General features: G+C 42.1%; 1 protein-coding gene across 2 annotated transcripts in view; it reads right to left on the bottom strand.

Moving 5' to 3' along the window:
* Positions 1 to 21,312, bottom strand: part of SRGAP1 (SLIT-ROBO Rho GTPase activating protein 1) — a 152,899-nt gene extending 131,587 nt beyond the window's left edge. For both annotated transcript variants that reach the window (XM_085323847.1, XM_085323848.1), the window contains exon 1: positions 21,050 to 21,312. In XM_085323847.1, the coding sequence (XP_085179973.1) occupies positions 21,050 to 21,116 (67 nt within the window). In that variant the 5' untranslated portion in view covers positions 21,117 to 21,312. The remainder of the gene's footprint in view (positions 1 to 21,049) is intronic.
* Between the last annotated feature and the right edge of the window lie 6 nt (positions 21,313 to 21,318).

Here is a 21,318-nt window from a genome sequence, read left to right as displayed (position 1 = left end):
CTCTGAATGGCAGCACAGCCCTCAGGTGTGTCAGCCACTCCTCCCAGCTTGGCATCATCAGCAAACTTGCTGAGGAGGCACTCTGTCCCCTCMCCCAGGTCACTGATGAAGAAGTTGAACAGGATGGGACCCAGTCCTGAGCCCTGGGGGATGCCACTAGCCACAGGCCTCCAACTAGACTCTGTGCCACCGAAGACAACCCTCTGGGCTCTGCCTTTCAGCCAGTTCTCAATCCACCTCACAGTCCACTCGTCTAACCCACACTTCCTGAGCTTCTCTAGGAGGATGCCATGGGAGACAGTGTCAAAAGCCTTGCTGAAGTCAAGGTACACAATGTCCACTGCTCTCCTCATCTATTCAGCCAGTCATTCCATCATGGAAGGCTATCAGGTTGGTTAAGTAGGACTTCCCCTTGGTGAATCCATGCTGGCTACTCCTGATCACCTTCTTTTCCTCCATATGTCTGSAGATGACATCCAGAAGGAGCTGTTCCATCACCTTTCCAGGGATGGAGGTGASGCTGACCGGCTTTCATCACCGTCTCCCACTACATCCTCACAGAGAAACTGAYGAAGTATGGGAGAGGTGAATGGATAGCAAGATAGACTGAAAACTGACTGAACTGCTGGGCTCAGGGAGTTATGATCAGCAGCATGAAGTCCAGCTGGAGGTCAGTCACTAATGGTATCTCCCGGGCTCTATGCTGGGGCCAATACTGTTTAACATCTTCATTAATGACCTGGATGATTGGAAAAAGTGCAAGCTCAGCAAGTTTGCAGATGATACAAAACTGGGAGGAGTGGTTGATACACCAGATGGCTGTGCTGCCATTAAGAGGGATCTTGACAGACAGGAGAAATGGTCCATCAGGAATCTCATTAGGTTCAGCAAAGGGAAATGCAAAATCCTGCACCTAGAGAGGAATAACCCCATGCACCAGTACAGGCTGGGGGCCAACTGGCTGGAAAGCAGATTTGCAGAGAGGACCTAGGAGTCCTGGTGGACATTAAGTTGAACATGAGCCTGTAATATGCCTCTGTTGTGAAGAAGGGCAACAGCCTTCTGGACTCCACTAGGAGGAGCATTGCCAGCAGGTCGAGGGAAGTGATCCTTCCCCTCTGCTCAGCAGTGGTGAGGTCACATCAGGACTGCTGTGTCCAGTTTTGGAGAAGAGCAGGCTTAGGGGGAATCCTATCAATATGTATAAATAACTGATGGGAGAGAGTGATGAAGACAGAGAAAAACTCTTCTCTGTGGTGCCCAAGGAGAGGACAAGAGGCAATGAGTGCAAACTAGAAATTCCACTCAAATGTAAGGAAACACTTCTCTGCGAGGGTGGTTAAAACTAGAACAGAGTGGCCAGGCAGTTGTGGAGTCTCATCTCCATCCTTGGAGACRATTCAAAATCTGACTGGACAATGTACTGGGCATCTTGCTCTAGCTGACCCTACTTTGAGTAAGGGAGGGTTGGACTAGACAAAGTCCAGAGGTCCCTTCTAGCCTCAGCCAGTCTGTGATTCTAGTATAGCCAAAACTGTGGAAGACATTTTAAAATCTCCATTCTCAGGTAACTGGTACTCCCCTTATGTGAGATTATTGTTTTAATCCTTGTGACAAACAAGGACGAGTTATGGTCAAGTCAGGCAACAGGAAGTTATCTAGCAGCATACTCCTTAAGTGCAACAAAACGCCCCTGCCTCTTCTTCCTGGTAACAGCTCCCACATACCAGTTGAGGTTTTTCCAAGGGGAGAGATGGCAATACCTTTATTCTGCAAGTTAATTATTTGCATGGGATGCAGAACAGGGATGCAAGATGTGGGTCAGGGCAAGAGATACAMAGGATCTCCAAGTATATTGTTACTGTGACACACCCTATGCAACTCCACAAGTAAGATGCATTGTGTTCTGCACTTAAAATGGAGTTTAACGCTCACCCAATAAAACTGGAATGTTATCCTTCTAGAACAGCCTGCAAAAGGAAGTTTTGACTGATGAAGGTCACATCAATTCTTTAACGCAAAGGGCTACATTCTTCCTCTCCAAAAGCCTGACTGAAAGTTCACTGAAGTCAACAGCAGCTTCCCACTGAAGTCAGAGAGTTTTGAATAGGTCCTTTAAAGAGATACTACAGATTTTGCCTTGGAAAGCACTCTCTTGATAGAGAAGGACAGGAGGCTGTAAAATAAATGAAGAGATAGATAATTAGGGAAATGGACTATCTCAAGCCATGTTCAAGAGCTCTTCTGCCCAAACAAGTAGAATCAATCGTTTTCCAGACAACAGCCATCTTTTGTCATTGTTGGATTTGGCATCTAAACTGAAAAGGACAGGCATAGGACAGATTGCCAAAGCTTCCTCATATTTACCTTTTTAAGGTGTTTCTTAAAAAAAACAAAAAACAAAAACCCCTCATTTAAGCCAGAAGATTATTCTATTGTCTATTTGCATGTGATTAACCAGCAAACATTAGATAAGGAAACAAAAAGAAAAATTGCTTCAAATCTGCTATGCCTCCCCTTTCCAATGTCTGATGGGACAGAGGAGACTACAGTTTGTATTTTTGCCAAAGGTCATTTCAGAGAGAAGTTAAGAAACCCTTGAACCTACTAAATATTATTCCTTAAGGGTCCCAGTTTTATAATTTATTGCACGCTGGCAATTTTCTGAGCCTGCGCAGAAGGTTATTGACTTCAAGACCTCAGCAACACAGAGCAATGTGTACTCTGCAACAAACCAAAAAAGATTTATTGTCATTTTTCATGTTTAAAGGAAATGCTGCATTGTATTTAGCTCATATAAACTAAGTACAAAGATGAGTAAGGGAGGGATGCAATTACAATGCATGCACAGACATTAAAATGAAGTATGATAACAGCATAAATGGACTGCTATTATTTTATGTTGCAATATAGATATTTCATCTGAAAAAAATAAAGTGAATAAAAACTCAAAACCAAACACTGAATAAGTTGAAAAATATTTCCTTAAAATATTTTTGCTAAAGGATGAGGAGAAGGGGAATCTTATTTTAAAAGCTTCCCAGGAAAAAATTACTGGTTTACTATAAACTCAGCACTTAACTTTGTAAACAAACGTGCTTCTTCCAAAGTTCCTCCACCCCATCCATTGTTTTATTTATTTATCTGATTTAATGCAAGTTTCTCTTACACAAAGCAAAAAAGAATGCAACTGAAACTCCTATCCTAATTAAAGGTTTCTTTGTCCTATTATGTACCTTACTTGACTGCTCAGTAATACTGCCCAGAGGAACAATACATATTTAAATTGCTAATCCCCACAAGGGAATAGAGTCCAGCTGGAGCTCTGCAGAAGCTGTAACAAATTTGCCTGGGGACAAAATACTATTTAAAAATATGTATTAATCCAAAAGGATCACTTACTCATTTCTTTTTCCCTTAACCTAATGGTCAACATCCTGCACCCACTTATTTTTACCTTTCTAATATTTTGTACACTTACAGTTGAGTGCAGCTGCATTTTGTACCAGCACAAGTTCATCAGGTTTGAATTGTGGAGAAGGTGGGAAGTTAAGACTACATGGATTACTCAGAAAAAGGCAGACTGTAAGAACACACCACAGGATTGGCACTAGCACCCAGAGCTTTCTCCTGCAAACAAATGTGACCTCCAGCAAGAGCCACATTTCTCAGAAATGATCACAGTTGATTAGTGACAAGAGGACAAGACATGAAGGACAGCAGCTTTCAGACAGGTTGGATTTTGCATACAAAGATAAAAATGACTAAGGACTTCGCCCCATTCAAATTAAATGCAAAACTCACTTTTTCAACTCAGCTTTTCATAGGCAACCCACCCACAGGAACCTGTAGCTAATGGAGCTATTTATCCTGCAGAACAACGAGGAAACAAGAGACCTTATTTGTAAATTTAGCAGTTGCAAGCCACTGCACACAACAGTGACACGACTCTCTCTATATTTTTGTTGTTAAATATTTGCAGATATCTATTAAAATAGTGGTGCACAGTTCTGTTGGGGGGCATGATACAACCGCTTCAGGAGGCTCCCAAGAGAAACACCTTTCAGTACCTCAGTCCCTCGACCAGGCACATTCCTTTCCACGTTTCAAGTACAATCACACAACAGGCACGTTTGTATTCAGTGACAGGATGCCATTTGCAAGCAGTTCCCAGACATACAACTGATGCACATATGTCCCAATTATATGACAGCTATTTCAGGTACTAGGACAACAGTTTATCTAGTTACTTCAAAAGGAGGAGGTGAAATGCAACAAGAAAGAAGAGCAGAATGCAGTAAGCAAGATCCTAGCCACCAGAAAAGAAGAAAAGAAAAATAAATAATAACTTGGCCCACAGCTTGCCCCAACATCCTGCTTGGGACAGCTCTCTGGCTGGAGGGTATTCTGACTAACAGGGTCTGGTCTATGGTCCACAGGTTAAACTACAGAGTATCATGATTATGGATTTGGGGGCTTACATGAAAAAAAAAAAAGAAATCATCACAGCCTGGTTAGTGATGTCTATTACACATGTAGACAATGTTTAGCAACACTGTCTTGTTGTCAAAGTACTCTTTGTATGAAAGTGTCTAGGGAAATAGCATTTTATATCTATAAAGTAGTTCAGCAAACTTATTTCAAACATGAGTACAAAGCTTTTTAATACTCACATAGCTTTTGTTTGTAATGCAAGAATCATTCTGCTCCTTCACTCGTCTATGGAACCTTCATTCCATCAATATTGCAATTTCACAGCAAAACATATTAATAGGGTCATAAATATTCAGATTATGTAATAAAGACAGTGAAAGCAGCCAATAAAATGCTGTTAACATTCATTTACAGCAGCTGGGAAGGCCCTGCCAAATGTTGCTTTACATAACAGGTCGTGATGCTCTGACTGCATTAAGCTTTCTGATCACTCTTCCTTTATCTGTTATGATTTTGAACACAATATTTGACACAGTGGAAAAAAAACTCACTATCCAGTGGATTTAAAAGTCATTACAAATACACAAACATTTCAAAGGTTTAAAAGATTAAAATATCAAAAACAGCCTTGCAGTTACTATGTTTGTACTTCTGCATTTTAAAGTGCAGACATGAAAGTGACATTCACATCATTTATCAGTATTAGTGCCACAATTTGTTGCCTCCAATAAGTTTTAAAAATAAAATGAGTTTATTTTATTGTACCATACTACACTTAAAGCATACGCTCTCATGATGAAAACAGCATTCTGTAAATTTAAAACATCTCCAATGCAGTTTAAAAAGATAAATCTTGAGTACTATTGAAACATTCCATAACATATGTGCATAATCCTGGCAGAAACCTCAACTGATTTTTATCTTCAGAGTTGCATCTGAATGCTTTCTTTCAGTATATTTTATGCTGTACTTACTTGGCTTCTGCATAGGCTCTGTTACCCTGAAGTCAGGATTCCCAAAGCATGGGTCAGATCCCACAAGCTCTCAAGCAAGCATCAGCTTGGCACGTGGACACTGGGACTAGGTCAGAGCATTTTACTGTAAAAAGTGATGACTCACACTTTGATTCATTTGTTTTGCATATTTCCATGCCAAAATTAAGCCCAATCCTGCAGACATTTATGGAGATTAGCAACCCCAGAAAGGTTAAGAGCCCTGATGAGGTCAACAAATTCATGTGTGTAAAGTAAACAAGGCTGTGCATAACAGGACACACAGGGCAGCTACTATACTGCTTATAAAAGCAATACCACTTTCATTCATCCCTCCAGTCCTGCACTCGTTAGCAGCTATTCAGAGCAGTGAATACATTACAAAGCTTAATGCTGTAACCGACTGAAATGTTACAGCAGTAGGTCTCAGGCTTTTCCTGTAGCCAAGGCTCATTASAGAGAACTGACATGTCCACAGGCCACTGAATTTTAGCAGCGCTTACCGGCTCRGATGCCTCCCCAGCAGCCTGGGCAGTGCTTTGGCAAGGTCCACCTCACCGCTCAGGAAACTGCAAGCTAAGGTGAAGAGGGCAACCTGACTAATTACCAGATGCTGGCAAACCTCTTGGTCATTGCTGGAAAGATAAAACTCATGAAAGAAAACACCAGATTCATCAATACTCATTCGGTGCTGCTAAGCCTGCACCAAATTACAAAGAACTCAGTACGCTGATTTGCATGCTGCTACCTTCAGTAACTTCTCAAACCCCTGCAGACCTAGAGACTCTTGTCAGTACATTCAGTCTYCTGAAATTAATATCCCTCTTCATCTTAAATGAAGTGTACTTGCCAAAGTCAGAGCAGAAAGACTGAAGGTGTTTTCTTGCTAGATCAGATCTATTGGCAAAAGAACTACAGAAGAGGTATATCTTCCAAAAATTACAGACCTTTGAGATGAGATTCATCTAAGATAACTCCAAGGTTATAAATAYACCACAAGATGAAGAATTACCCCTACGATCATAGTAACAGACCAGAAATCCCCACTGCACTATACAATGTATAATTTATAACTTTAAAATGCCCCTTTCAAAAGGTTTGCAAATAGGCCTACAAGCGAGGTAAAACATGGCCTTCAGGTTTCCCAGCTAGAAGTTGTTATCAAAACTAATCCCACAATCTCACATACTGCTGACATCTTATTAACTGAGAAAAAGGTAATTTCAGAGATACAATCTAAGAAAATTGCATGTGCACTTAAATTTACTTTCAAATATCCAAACACAAGCCATGCTAAGGAAGAAAAAACACCACATACTGTAAGCAGCACATATTCTGCAAGACAGATGTTACAACTCAGAAAACAACAGATTACATACGAATACTTCAAGTTAGGGAACTGAAGTTTGTAATAAAGCTTCCTCATCTATTCTATCTCCTTATTCACAGTATTTTTAATAAGCTTTTAAGTATCTCTCCTATCCAGTATATAAGAACTGCTACTGATTCAGGATGTATTACCTATTCATTTAATACAATATTCATTTACAGTATTTTTTTTAAAGAAAGCTATGAATGGCTAGATAAATTATCTGGTAACAAGGTGGAGTGCGGGATAGACCTAAGAAAAAAATATTCTTTCCAATATAAAATATGCCAGTGCAAAAATTCAGAAACATACCTGAAGTGTCTCCTTAAATCTCCTTTTTAAAATAAAGTTCAAAGTAATTGAAATATTTCCATGATTTCCACCTTCTTGCTGCTTCTGACATTGAGCTATGGTATTTTGCTTACAGCTGCTCAAACAACCTGACTTCACCATATGCAGCAGAGGTGAAGAATAGGCATCTTASTATACCCAGGAAAAGCCCAATATGCATTAAGTGCCTTCGCTGTTTGAGGTAACTATGTCCTATGAAACAGTTCTGCAGCCGAAATAACTTGATCAACTGTCATGACTGATAAAGAGTTCTTCAGGCCTTTTCTTCTTAGAGATGCACTAAATGCACTGCAGTCATCCAGCTCTAGTTGCTAATAGCCAAAACATTCACTGTTACTTGACTAACTGCTGCGGATTTACCTCAGTAACATCTGTAAACCCAACCCTCTTCTTTCTTCCTTGAGCATTAGTTGAAATAATTTTTCTACCTTCAAAAAACCCCCCACTCTTCACTCATATAAAACAAGTCAGGAATATTTGCACAGTAGGATTCTGGTGGCTGTAATGAAAGCTACTTGTGTATCTGCAATTCAGGCAACTAGAGTGCAGAAACATCATGTGACAGGTGACTAAATACGCTGTACAAATAGAATACTGCAAAAAGAGTAATTTGAGCAAAGGTTTACGCAAATATAGTCATCCACGAACCTTTCAAATAACTTTGAACAAACAYTTTTTTTCACAGATTTTCTGCAAAACTGAAGGCAGTCTTCAGAAATTGCCCTGCAAAGTGTTAAAATTAAAAATCAATATAACATGGTCTTTTTTGTCTACTACAGCAAYCGTGTAAAATGAATAAGCAAGCTATCCTCTGGATATTACCCACCAGARATTTATAAAATAAGTATTTGTACTTCAAAATGGTCATGCAAGCATCTCAGTCCTACAATCTATACCCCTGTTTTATTATTTATTCAAAAAGGAGACCGGCAAGACACACCTGCTGGAACACATAGTGAAACCCATCTCTTTCAGGTGACTGCTCTAACCATGAGGCAATAGGTCCATAATCACTCTGTAAATAATTAAATATTCATTGGGTCTGGGAAAAAGCAGAGCAGCTTCACGAATCAAGATATCAGAGGAAGACTTGTCCCAGAACACTGTTGCCGTGTTGTTAGAGCAATCCCTAGCAACATGGGAGATCTGCATTCAAGACTCAGTTTTGAGTAAGATAAAGGTGGCAAGGTCTGAAAGCGGACTCCTCATGAGAACGTTCTGATCACTAGGAAGGATGCACTGCTTAGGCTCTAGTATCATACAGATTTCCACATGGCTTAGAAAAAGAAATTTTTACATTTTAGGACTTCTCTGGTGGCAACACCAATTACATCAGCATGGATAGAGGTCAAAATTTATCTCTTGTCTGTGCCAGCCAGAGGCGAGGCAGCTTCTGCTCTATAAATAAGGGAACTATGTTAGTGAGATGCTGTGCTTCAAATTATAAGCCCTGCTAACAGTTTGCAGAATAAACATGTGGGCCAGTATATGCAGTCATATAAACATACACAGAGACACTGCTGAAGTGAGATAGCAGTGAAAGAGAAACTAAACATGGCATTTCAGCGACAAACACAGGAGTTCAAGTTCTTTTATGGATTTAATCCCATGGGATATTTTTCACCCTAAGCCTTTTTGAGCCAATACTGAAGAGTGTCAAAACTGCTGCTGTAGTCGGAAAGTCTGTTCTCTCGAACCTGAGCCAAGACCTCCCTCGTAACACAGAGGCCACCCCCCAGCCGTTGGGGAACTGTAGAGTCGGGACAGAGCTATCCTGCATGCATTGGCCAGTTGCCAGCTGAGCGGGCTTTGTACCTCCTTGAACAGGCCCTCCACCAACCCATCCCGCCTCCTCACTGACCCACCACATTGCTAGCTCAGGAGCTACAGCCTGGAGGAACGAGCCCTTTAGCTCGTTTCAACCATTTTGCCCTCTTGATAAGAAAAGGAAGGCTTTCCTGCCAGGCACTGTCAAAGCAGTCACCAGGAATTGTCTAGAAAGGTTTCCTTGAGAGATGCTCTGAAAAACAGGCAAAAGCTGCTAAGCAAATTTTGCACACAGAAGCTACTTGGTCTTCAATGGTCAGAAGTACTCCTGCTCTTTCACAACCTCTCAGTACTACATGCCTCACTGCAGTCTAGGTCATCTGTGCTACCTACCTAGAATTCACCAGGTCTTTTTATATGTAGAAAAAGTCTCATAAGAGCTCCAGTTTTCTGCATTTAAGAACAGTAAGCCATCATGAAACATAATTCAGTATTCACTTTTAGTTTTGTTATGTTATCAGGTAGAAGTAGAGCAAGTGACACCCCCAAACAGTATTTGTCCACATTTCTTTCATTAACATTTTCATATTTCTCTTCTTTACTTCTCATAAATACCAGGGACATCTCCAGAAAGCCAGACACTGTGCCTTCCTGAGGTCCCTTACTCAGAATGGTTCACATGACAACACGTGAAAGCCTTGGCAGCAGAAACCTGAAGCAGCCAGAAGCCTCAAAGAAGGATTGGAACAAAACCAATAACCCCCCCAACTCTCACACTCCCTAACCTCTCAACCTCAACAGAAACCTGAAAAAATAACATTTTATTCCATATGCCCAATGTATAGGCCCTGGTTCTAACAACAGTTTGCTGATACAGAGAGCTAACCTTCTAGACTCCAGCCAAGTAAACTTCCATTAAAGTCAGRCACAGAGAACAGGATGGTTCAGGATGCCCCTGGCTGCTTATTTCTAAATAGAGCCAAAAGATCAAGTTTGTCTGGAGTAGCGTATGCCACTCTCCTTCAAGCAAAGTTAAAGATAGCAATGCGGGATCTGCTTAAGAACCACAGGATTTGACCTGTAACTGTAACATCATGGCTTCAGAAGTAGGTGGTAATTAAAGGATTACAAGTGACTATAATCTGAGGAGCTCAACTGCAGACGCGCAGCGACTGCTCACAGCAGGCTGCTGGGAGAAGCCGCAGTTTGGGTGCGCGGGATGGCTGGAGCCACCATGAGGACTCCTTCACAGCAGACCCAGAGGAGAGGAGCCCCTGTATGGGCTGTAGAAAAGGGACCTGCACTAGGATCTCTCATCTCTTCTGCAGAGCAGGTCTTTTCCCACTCTACACTTTGTTATGTGTTCAGTGCAAGATTATCTGAGCAGATTAACACTTTTGTTCTGTGTTCTGTCATGACGTTAAGAATCTAACTAATTTTATGCACTGTTACTTGGAAATTAGGAAGGCATAAATACATGAAGGCAGCCTTGAAAAGGCACATAATACATACAATCCTATTACTTTGGTTCTTAACCTCAAGTGGTCTATTGGGCAGCAAAGCCAACACACGTTAGAAAAAAAACATAGGGACTCTCCACTCACAACACAGAACAAACAAGCTAGCTCTCTGTTACATAGCTGGTTCTTCACAGARCTGACAATATTGGTGCCAAAAATGCAGGTACACCAATCTGACACAGGTACAAGCCACCTGTGAACAAGTGCTTATATACTTTGATTCCGACGAATCATGAAAATAGTAATTTCCAAGAGGRAAAGTGTGCTGCACCATCTAAACACTTCTAATACTTCATTATTACTTTAACTACCCTGTAACAAGAGTAAGAACGTCTTCTTTTTAGTATGTATTTTGAATGCATAAATACTGTCAAAGGAATAACTTTATTCCAAGGAATACAAAGGAATAGTAACTTTATTCCTATCAACATAGCCACAGCACATTTTGATAGAGACCTGTATTGCAGAGTATCTATCTAACAAGCAAGGAGAATGATGATTAGATGCATTAGACAGCTGTCTAACACAGTGCCCTGAGCTACTAGAAACAAAGGACCTTCAGGAAAGGGACTGTGTGGGTCATCAAGTCCTACCTCCTCTCAMAGGCAAATATATCATATAATCTTTCCTAAAAGATTATTTACTGGACAGTTGGCATCTTGAAAAACAAACAAACAAAAGCCCTTAACTTAATGATGAAAAGCTGAAGGTTTCTGCAGCAGAAAATGCAGATACTGTATCTTCTTGTACTACAATATAGAGCAATTAATTAAGCCAATTGCAATCCTTTTGATTTCTCTACTATTTCCAAAGCAGTAACTTAACTGCTGAGTCGGAAAAGTTTTGGTTTGGATGCCTTCTCATCTTGCACACTGAATGGACACTCATTTTATCTTGTTTCTCACCTAATGCTTTAGACTATTTATCCTTTCTTCTCTTTTAAAAGGCAGGCAGAGGAGAAAATTAGAGAAGCAAGGACTGAAGGAAGAGAGGTTGTTGAAAGAACAGAGTCATATAAAAGCTATTATTCAATCTTATTAGTCTTTCGCTGTATTCTGCACTTTTGTAAACCTGAGCAGATTCCTCTGATTTTCAGGAAGTAGATAACTTTGGAGCTAGCTAGAACATTAGAGACAGATTTCTTTTACCACACAAAAGTATGCACACTGGAAAGTACAGGGGATCAGCACATCTAATTTAGTTTAATACATGGACAAAGCAAAAGAAAAAAARAAGTACATGTTACTCCATTTCTGGTGGCTTGGAGAAACAAGTTAAAGCAGCATTTTGAAGTCTCCCAACACAATACAGACCAATGAACCACTAGTAGACCCTTCACATGGAGTAATTCAGATGAGCAAGCACTGCATCAGTTAAGTAGTCTGGACAGTCCATTTACATGAAGCTGTAGTAGTCACTAATGTTTCCCACAGCAGCTGATTATGTGAAGGATAACAATCATTATTTCCTGGAAGTCACCATCCGGTAAGTCAGCTGCATTTATTTTTTATTCCCAATAAGGTTTACAAGAAGTACTCTACCAAATGTGTTCTAAGTATAGTTTTGTAACTTTACTTCTATTTCAYAATAAAAAAAATTAATTAATTTTTAAATTTTAATTAATTTTGTCTAGCATATTTGAAAAGGTTTTGCTTAATATGCTAATATAGCTCTCTTGCCTGCTTGTCAGCACTTCTACATCTGTAATGAAAAGTCTAAGAGGTTGCAGCTGAAACAGGTTTTATTGGTCAGGAATAGGCGGCATAAAAGAATTTATGAAGATATTCTGATGAAAGCTGAATGGATGAATAACATGATCATACTATGCTCAAGATAAATGCAAATTAAGCACCTGCACACCTACACARGGACTTCATTAAAATCAGGTCAACTGCACTGTCCTGGATTGGATAGAGTCAGAAAATAATGCCACAGGCTGTCCTAAACTCATTTCAGTCTTTATTATAGAGTTAAGTCATAAAGCATATACTGTCTCCACAGCATTTTCTGGGAGTAGTTAGTGGTTTTGCTGATGCTTGTTTCCCAGAGATTTCTTTCTGACACAGGAGGCTGGTCTGTCTTCTTGCACATATGTTTCAAAGGAAAGACCTGGAAGAGAATCTTCTTTCCCTACCTGCAACACCTATCTCATTAACATACACAGAGCTGGGTGATTTTATTATGCTRACCATGAATCAAAACAAGCATTTTCTCCTTCTGGAGAAGACAAATTCTTCCTTATAATGTTTGCATCCATGGACAAGCAGACTAAGTAATACCAAGTCACTGACTTTCACATATATAAGAGGGTTCTTGGAAGCAGAACTAGTGTTCTGCTTAACTAATGTTTATTTGCTTAAAAATATTTCTGAAACATGCTCATGTTTGGTTATAAAGAGATTGAGTCTGAACCCCAGGATGTATTAAACAACCACCCCATCCTTCCAACAAGGTAAAAGCCAGATTTCCAGTGGGCTGTATGATGGAAGCTTGAATACTGCACCTTGAAATTCATACTGGCATACCTTTGAATGGTAATCACTTGAACTAAGGGGAGAGAAGGGACTAAGAAAAGATTTTGTCATTCAGTTAAACTCTAGCTAATGGAAAATGCTCAACAGTACTAGTGTTTTGTCCTGGACAAGATGGATGAGTGGAACATAGGTAAAAAGTAATATCCCACCTTTAGTCTACCAGGTGGCTATCACAATCTCRTGACACACTTGTATGTCTACAAGCTGCCGAAAACAGCAGATTCCTGAGGAAGTGGTGTCTCAGGGTTACCGCTCCCATTAGAACAGTTCAAAGCGGATTTGTTTGTCTTAGAGCACTCCCACAGGACCAAGCCATCACACAAACTGCCATAACAGCCTACAGTTGTTTAAAGCTTGGAAACAAAGGAAAAAGAGCAGCMATAATCAACTCCTTTGGCTTTTGTGCCAGATATAATCTTGGATATAATATATACATATACATATATATACTTATATAAACACAGATACGATGTAAAAGATACCAGCTTTCCTGCCCAGACTATTGTGCCTCTTGCCCAGAAAACGAWGGCCTCGTGCTCTCAGCTGTGAGCCGCCCTCTGTCCTTCTTCTCAGCTACGTGCCACTGCCCAGCCCACCATCCCCACCCTCCTTCATGGTACAAAGGCAGCTATGCCTGGCCACTGTGCCTCCAGCCGCTGCCTCTAGATTCTGGTTTTAACTCTTCCTCCTCTGTGCACGCACAGCCCCGCAGCCTCCTTGYTGTGGGAGGCTAGCACGGTGCCCAAGAGACAAGAAGCGGAGCAGAAAAAGGCACAGGTCACTTCAGGCACAGTAGGCTGCTCATGCCTCGTGGCTCACCGACTACCCAGCACAGAGCCAGGACAGCCAGCCAGCTTCGCCTCGGAGGCGCTCAGTACGTGATCGGATCAGACCTAGCCCAGGGCATGGAAGGGTCCCAGGAAAGTTGGCTTGACAGCTGGCAAGGTGGGAGAAGCTGGCCACAGATGAAATGCTGCCACTGGAATAAAACCTCTCCAAAGCAAAGGGGAGCCACACACCATTTGCAAGGAGCCCTGCTGCATGTTTATGCTAATTGCTGGCAGACGAAAACAAGCCCCCCCCCCAAGCCTAATTTGCTCCACGAAAGCCAAGCAGTAAGAGTAGATTAGGGTCTAATAGGGATTAATACAAGATAAAGTAGCACTAATTTCCACTACGGAGACCAGAAAGGTTAGATGTGGGATAGCGTGGCTGGATGAAAAGGCAAAGGGCAGACCCACCCCTGCAGGCACTTCCACTGACACCTGCCTGGGCCCACCTGCACTCCCCCCATGCCCAGTCCTGGCCAAAACAGAGATTAGGTGTGCTCTGCTGTCAAGTCAGGGTCAGTGATTTCTAATAGGTTTTGTAATGGTCAGCAGGGGATTTCTTATCCAGTATCAACTGCACTGACCCACTTTTTTCCAGAGCTACCATCCATCACCTCTGAGTGACAGGGAAATCAGTTTTCACAGAGACAAAACCTAACCCAAGCAAAGTTTGAGGCAGAAAATGAGGTGAAGCTCAGATCCCATTCTGTCTTATTATAGCCACTTCCAAGCTATACGTTTGATTTTATTAGCAACTAATACTTCAGTTCATAAAAAGTGACCAATAAAAGATAATGGTAGGAAATTAAATGAACCTTCACATGACTTAGAACCTTACTATGCAACAGTGAAATATCATGCAGAAAATACATTTGGAAAKGAAAAAAGCCCAACAGAAGCAATCCTAAAAGGATCCAAACTGCTTCAAGTTCAGAGGCAAGTTAAAGCCTTCTTAAAGACTAACAASGAAAGTGCAGGTCTACAGAAAATGACAAGACTTGCGTATTACATRTGCATTATGATTGCCATATGTAGTAAACTTTTGAATATAAAATATTTTTAAGCAAGAAATACTGGTCAGGCAATCCATTCACTTCTGGCCATTTTATGTGTGCTATAGTAATTAGGACTTTATAGATCTTCAAAAACAAGTAAAGCATGAAATGTAGTTTCACAGCAGGACTGGGACACATCATCTACAGTGTGTAGTCAAATAAGGAAAAGGTCTGTTTTCTTGACTCTGGAAGTATAGAAAAGGGCATTTTTTCTGTAATAAATGGGAAGGCTAAGAGGCCAAAATCACTAAAGTTCTTAAATCTTGATCTTTGAGAAGTAGCCTTTTTGTAGGGTTACACCCCTCCAATAAYTTGGTGTGCAGAATTCAGCTAAAACAAGTTCCTTACATCTCTTTCAAAATGCTACGAGAAGAGAAAGGACACTGAATATGTAGGTTAGAAAATAAAGAAAGACTGTTCAGTTCACGACTGAAGTATATAAACTTGCAGATACCTCTTTCAACAGAGCAACCAACTACAAATCATTAATATTTAGCTAGACAATTGGAGATTTGTACTTTGAAGCGAAGAATCAGAAACCAAAAAGGAAGTAACAGAAAAAGGTAAGGAACTACCCTTCATTAACTTGTTTCTTGAACATTTAACTCCAATCAAAAAATGACATGGAGAACAATATAAGACAACAGTCTTTTGTATAAGACAACAGTCATTGTAATCACATCCTTTGATCAGAAAAACATCYACAGAACTGTTAGAAACTTGAAACACTAGAAATCAGCATTCCTTCACCAAAATGTTTTGAAAAGAAACTTAAGAGTTCTGACAGCATCTAAGGCATTATTAGCTAATTTTTCGTTATGAAGTTTTTTTCATTCTTCCGAAAAAAGGGAATTAGTCCATACAATACAGAGTTCTAATAAATTGTTTCTTGGAAAATAGAAGCATTTTGTTCAGAAAAAGACCACATAAAYATTGTTTTAGGGAAGTGTTTCCCTTCACAAAGTTGCTTTTTGACCTAAATTTTTAAAGCAACCTATTTCCACTCAGTCTGTCACTCCCAATTGGAAAATGAAGGTGGAAAACGGAAACATCCAAGTGGCTCTTCTCCTAGTCCAATTCAGTTACAGATGTAGTTGTGTAAGTGTGTGCAGTTGAAGACTGCAAAGATCCACAACACTTCAAACCATACAGAGGATCTGCAGATAGACCTAAATAATCACATTTATTCATATAAAGCATATTTCTCTTGTGCTCGGAAGGCCAGCTACAAGTCTTAAGAAGGCAGACATGCCAGTTTAACATGTGAATCATCTTAAGTCTATCGAGAGGCTTTCCTGATCCTCTGCTACTGCTACTTACTTGGTCTCTGAAGAGACAGACTTCTGAAGTGAGCCAGGTATTCAAGATCTCACTAACTCACCATTCACCATAGCTGAGATACTCATGCAGACACCACAGGATGCTCTAGTATTTCTTCACTGCTACAGGTGCTCAGTAACATTATCAACAGGCACTACATTATATTAACAGTAAAACCAAGAACCAGTTGGTCCTCAGGAAAAAATAAGGTGTAATAATAACAATAACAATTTATAATACTCAACTGAGTGAACAAATAGCTTTGAGTTAAGGAGTGCTGTACATAAACCTAAATAAGTCTAAGTATCAGAAAAGTAATGTGACTACACTCCTAATTAAACAACAAGTCTATTGGTCATTTAAACCAGGTTCTCTCTAGCTCCAGTAGCACCAAGCCACCGTATCTCCAGCCAACTGCAAAATTAGTAGAACACCCATCTGCACAGAAAAAGAAGGAACAGCCTCTAATGGCTTCAGAGCCCCTATAAAATTATCACGTTCTCCAAAAAAATACATGCAATTTACAGTCTGGATGATCAAGGACAGTATAAGAAGCTATGTTACTCAGTCACCCAACACCTGAAAAAAAGGTCTACAMTGCACATTGCCCAAGCCATCTTACCAATAATGTAAATTGTTCCTCAAAACTGTCAAAATGTTCTGGAATATGTAAGATCTTGATGCCCTTCCTAAGGTTTTTGAATTAGATGGTGAAATAGTGCTGAGAAATAGGTGTTTGTACAAAACTATGAAGTAGCAAGTCATAGCGGAATAGAAGTGTATCAAGATAGCTCATTTCCAACTAGTAAGAATTATAGAACCAAGCAATAATTCCCACCCACTGTAACATCTTTACAAATTAAGGTCCCCATATTGTCATAATACCCTTTAATCCCCCAAAACAATGTGTATAGGTATCCATCGACCCAGACCTAACTTGTGTAATATGATCTAAGACATCATATCCTTCCGCTATCTAAAGGATGTGCAAGAAAGAGAGTGAGCACAATTCACAGAATCACAGAAGGTTGAGGTTGGAAGGGACCTCTGRAGATCATGTAGTCCAACCCCCCTGCTCATGCAGGTCATCTACAGCATGTTGCACAGGATCATGTCTTGGGGGTTTTGAATATCTCCAGAGAAGGAGAYGCCACAACTCCTCTGGGCAACCTCTTCCAGTGTACTGTCACTCTCACAGTAAAGAAGTTTTTCCTCATGTTCAGACAGAACTGTCTGTGTTTCAGTTTGTGCCCATTGCCTCCTGTCCTGTTGCTTGGCACCACTGAAAAGAGTCCAGCCCCATCCCCTTGACACCCTCCCTTAAGGTATCTGTAGACATTGATAAGATCTCCTCTCAGTCTTCTCTTCTCCAGGCTGAAGAGGCTCAGCTCTCGCAACCTTTCTTCATAAGAAAGATGCTCCAGCCCTCTGATCATCTTCATATCCCTACGCTGGACTCTCTCCAGGAGCTCCATGTCTCTCTTGTACTAGGGAGCCCAGAACTGGACACAGTACTTGAGATGAGGCCTCCCCAGGGCTGAGTAGAGGGGCAGGATCACCTCCCTCCACCTGCTGGCAACATTCTTCCTAGTGCACCCCAGGAGACCATTGGCTTTCTTGGCCACAAGGGCGCATTGCTGGCTCATGGTCAACTTGTCATTCACCAGCACKCCCAGGTCTTTCTCTGCAGAGTTGCCTTCCAGCAGGTCAACCCCTAGCCTGTACTGGTGCATGGGGTTATTCCCAGGTGCAGGACCCTGCACTTGCCCTTGTTGAACTTCATAAGGTTCCTCCTCTCTGCCCAATTCTGCAGCTTGTCCAGATCTCTCTGAATGGCAGCACAGCCTTCTGGTGTATCAGCTGCTGCTCCCAGTTGCTTATCATCATCAAACTTGCTGAGGAGGCATGCTGTCCCTTCATCCAGGCCACTGATGAATAAGTTGAACAAGACTGGAAATAATTCCTTTATTTTTACAATGATGGTATGTCTACTTTTGCTGATAGATGTTAGCTTCAAGAACAAGAAGGATATGAGACCATACAGAAAAACCCAAACGGTATGGTGTTCTGCCCCTAAGTCAGAAGTACCTTGCCCACTTAGCTTGACAAACAGGTGACATTTGCAGTCCTTCTACTTCTTCTATATGATCACTGCTATAGCAACAGGTATTCTACTGATATTACTAAAAGTCCAAGGAGTAGCTGTCAATTTACACCACCCAGGAACTAGGCAGAACAATTAACATCTGTTACTGCTTTTTATTTGAGGAGTGAACAGCAGAGAAGYTATGTGAAGAACGACGCTGTTAAATCTTCATTTCCAAATAGGGCACCGCATACATACTCTCCTAGTCATGAACACTAGAGGCCCCTTTTTCTTCAGCATCAATATTGAGATATATTTCACACTGGATTTGCAAACACACATATGAATGGTATAGTTTTTGAATTGCCAGCACTGGTGTTTAGCACACTAGGCTCTGTGCAATCKCGTAACAAGGTAAGGGATATATGTAGTCTTACACTACTTTGTGTGTGTGCTCATCCAAAGGACCTCAAATCAACAGTTTGCTGCCAAATCATCCACATCTTTCAGGCAACTACATACATCAGCAATAAGAAATCAGCTAGCCATTGGAAACACCAGAAATCATGAGCAGCAAAGGTATTTTGGCCATACCTGTTCTTCCCTAATGCATGAAATTGGGGGTAGTTGGTWGAGACCTGGGCTTCTTGCCTTTACATCACCTTACAGTCACCTTGCTGGCTAATTAGCCAGCAGACCTCTCTAATATCCAAAAGATTTTCAAGATATCACACAATGATATCACTACTTTGTTATCATGAAAGCTAGCATCGAGAATTATTTATGTCTGGGTACAAAGAGTTCTTATCATCTGAAATAAAATCGTAAAATCGTAGTGATACTGGTTAAAGAAAAAGAAGTTCTGGCTATGATATCTTGCCCAGCATACCTTTTCAAACAAGCTAATCAACAAGCTTAAGCAAGACAGTCAGGACCAGTGACCACTCACATCCCAGAATGCCACGAAGAAGCAATACAAGCCAAAATTCCCAGTAAACCATGTTTACAAATGCCACTTCCCTCTTGAAGGAGGACTGTGACACCAAAGGAGAGACGGGTTATCAGAGATGCTTGTCACCTTTGTATTTGTTGTTTATGAAATTAGACAATATATGTAGCTGAAGGGCACAGTATATTTTCTTTACAAATTCTTTACTCATGAGAACATAATGGCTTACATAGCAACTAGCTATAGTTAATGAACACTGAGCTTGTGACRGTCGTATTAGAAGTAGAGAGAGATCAGTCTGCACACCCTGCAAAGGGATTAAGATTTTAAATATTTTTTTCTGCTGAATGATCAAGACTAATATGAAACATCTCCACAGAGAGGTAGGAGCACCAGCCCTTCAGGCTCAATGGCAGCGAGTTTATCAGCTACAYGAGGTCCTTCTCAGCTCTGCCCCTTTCAAGCAGACACTTGGCCTGCCACCTTGGAGAAGAGCCCTCACTGCTCATTGCCCACATACTGGGCAGGTCTCCTATTTTAAGCCTAAGTACTTTCCTGCACCTCAAAAGGCTTTCATCCATAAAACAGGTAATTTTCACAAAAAAAGTTAAGCTTGGGAGGAAGGCGGAAAACTGAAAAACTACCTCTTTCCTCTTAAGAGAAAAAGCCAAAGAAAACCTAAGAATTGTCTTGGAAATCTGATCTTACAGCAGGATCAAGTAGGAGGAAAAAAATACTGTGAAATTAGAGAAAGTCTTTGATCAGATCTTTGAACAGCTGAGATCCACCTCCTTTGAGACCCCCTGGCCCAGCAGCCCTCAGCCCTGCGTGCTGGGCAGAAGGCTCCTGAAGCCCGATGGGCTCYGTGCGGGGACACCCGTGGTCCCTGCATGGCACAGATGCCGGGCCCTTGTGAGGGACCGAAAGAGCACACCCACATCCTTTGAATAAGCAGCGTTCGAGCGTTACAGAGCTTTTAAACGCTGCATTTCATGTCCACATCCATCCTCGAAGTATAAATTCAGTGCAATTTGCACATTATGCAATATATTCACCGAGAGCATCAAGAAGAAAAGGACGCGTAGCCAGACGCACACGCCCCACCGCCCACAGCGATACTTTCTCATCCTCYGTGCCACCCAAGGCCATTTGCACTGGAGAAAAGGATAAGCGAGGAAACCACACGGTTCGGGAAGTGTCAGCAGCAAAAGCCGGGCTCCGCCGGCACTGCTCTCGGCACAATAGTTGGATGCAATACAGCCAGGCGATGGGAGGCTGAAATACTTCCTGGGATTGCTGAAAGGGCTCATTCAATAGTCAGCGATATTTCTTTATTAGCCAACATCTGTAGCCCAACACAGAAAGTATAATCCTAAGGGAAGGATAGGGGGGAAACTGCCATGTGCCTTCAAAAAAAGGGGGCATGGCTTACTATTGTCTCTAGCTTCAGTTTTCCTGACAAGCCTTTTCTTTTTTTCTTTTTTTTTCCGCTCATTTTATTTTCCTCCCCTTTTTAACGTTACCGATCCCCACCGACGGAGGCCAGGTGCTCGGGCTGGGCCGGGCGGCCGTTAACCGCCGCCGGCCGCCGCCCCGCTCCCTCACAGGGACGGGCGCCGCTGGGGGAGCGCAGCGCAGCGGAGCAACGGCCGCCGCCCGCCGCCGCCCCGGGCCCCGCCGCCGCCGCCGCCCAAGTTGAGGCAGCGCGGAGCGGCCGCCCGCGGCCCGCAGCCCGCAGCCGCGGGGAAGGGGAAGGGAAGCGAAGGGAAGGGGCGGCCGCCGCGGCCGCCGCGCGCCGAGCCCCTCGCGGAGGGGCGGCGCCCCCCGCGCACAGCCGCTTACCTTTCACTTGACTTTCATACTCCGCTATAATCTCTTTGTCCTTTTTGAATCTGCTCGGGGTTGACATTATCCACTTGCTTCTTCCGCCTCTCCCCCTCTGCTCCGCGTCAGTATCTTTCTGGAAGCGCGCTCAACTTGTATCAGGTCGCCACGAGCCCGAGCGAGGGAGGGAGGGAGCGAGGGAGGGAGCGAGCGAGCGAGGGAGGGAGCGAGCGAGGGAGGCGGCCGGGGCGGAGGAGCGCGGCTGGCCCCGGGGGAGCGCCGCCGGC

This window comes from Rhea americana, unplaced genomic scaffold (assembly GCF_003343005.1).
Source record: "Rhea americana isolate MKP2758 unplaced genomic scaffold, rheAme1 scaffold_88, whole genome shotgun sequence".
In the NCBI taxonomy this organism is placed as follows: Eukaryota; Metazoa; Chordata; class Aves; order Rheiformes; family Rheidae; genus Rhea; species Rhea americana.
The sequence above is the reverse complement of the archived record's forward strand: the minus strand, read 5'-3'. Positions and strand labels throughout refer to the sequence as shown.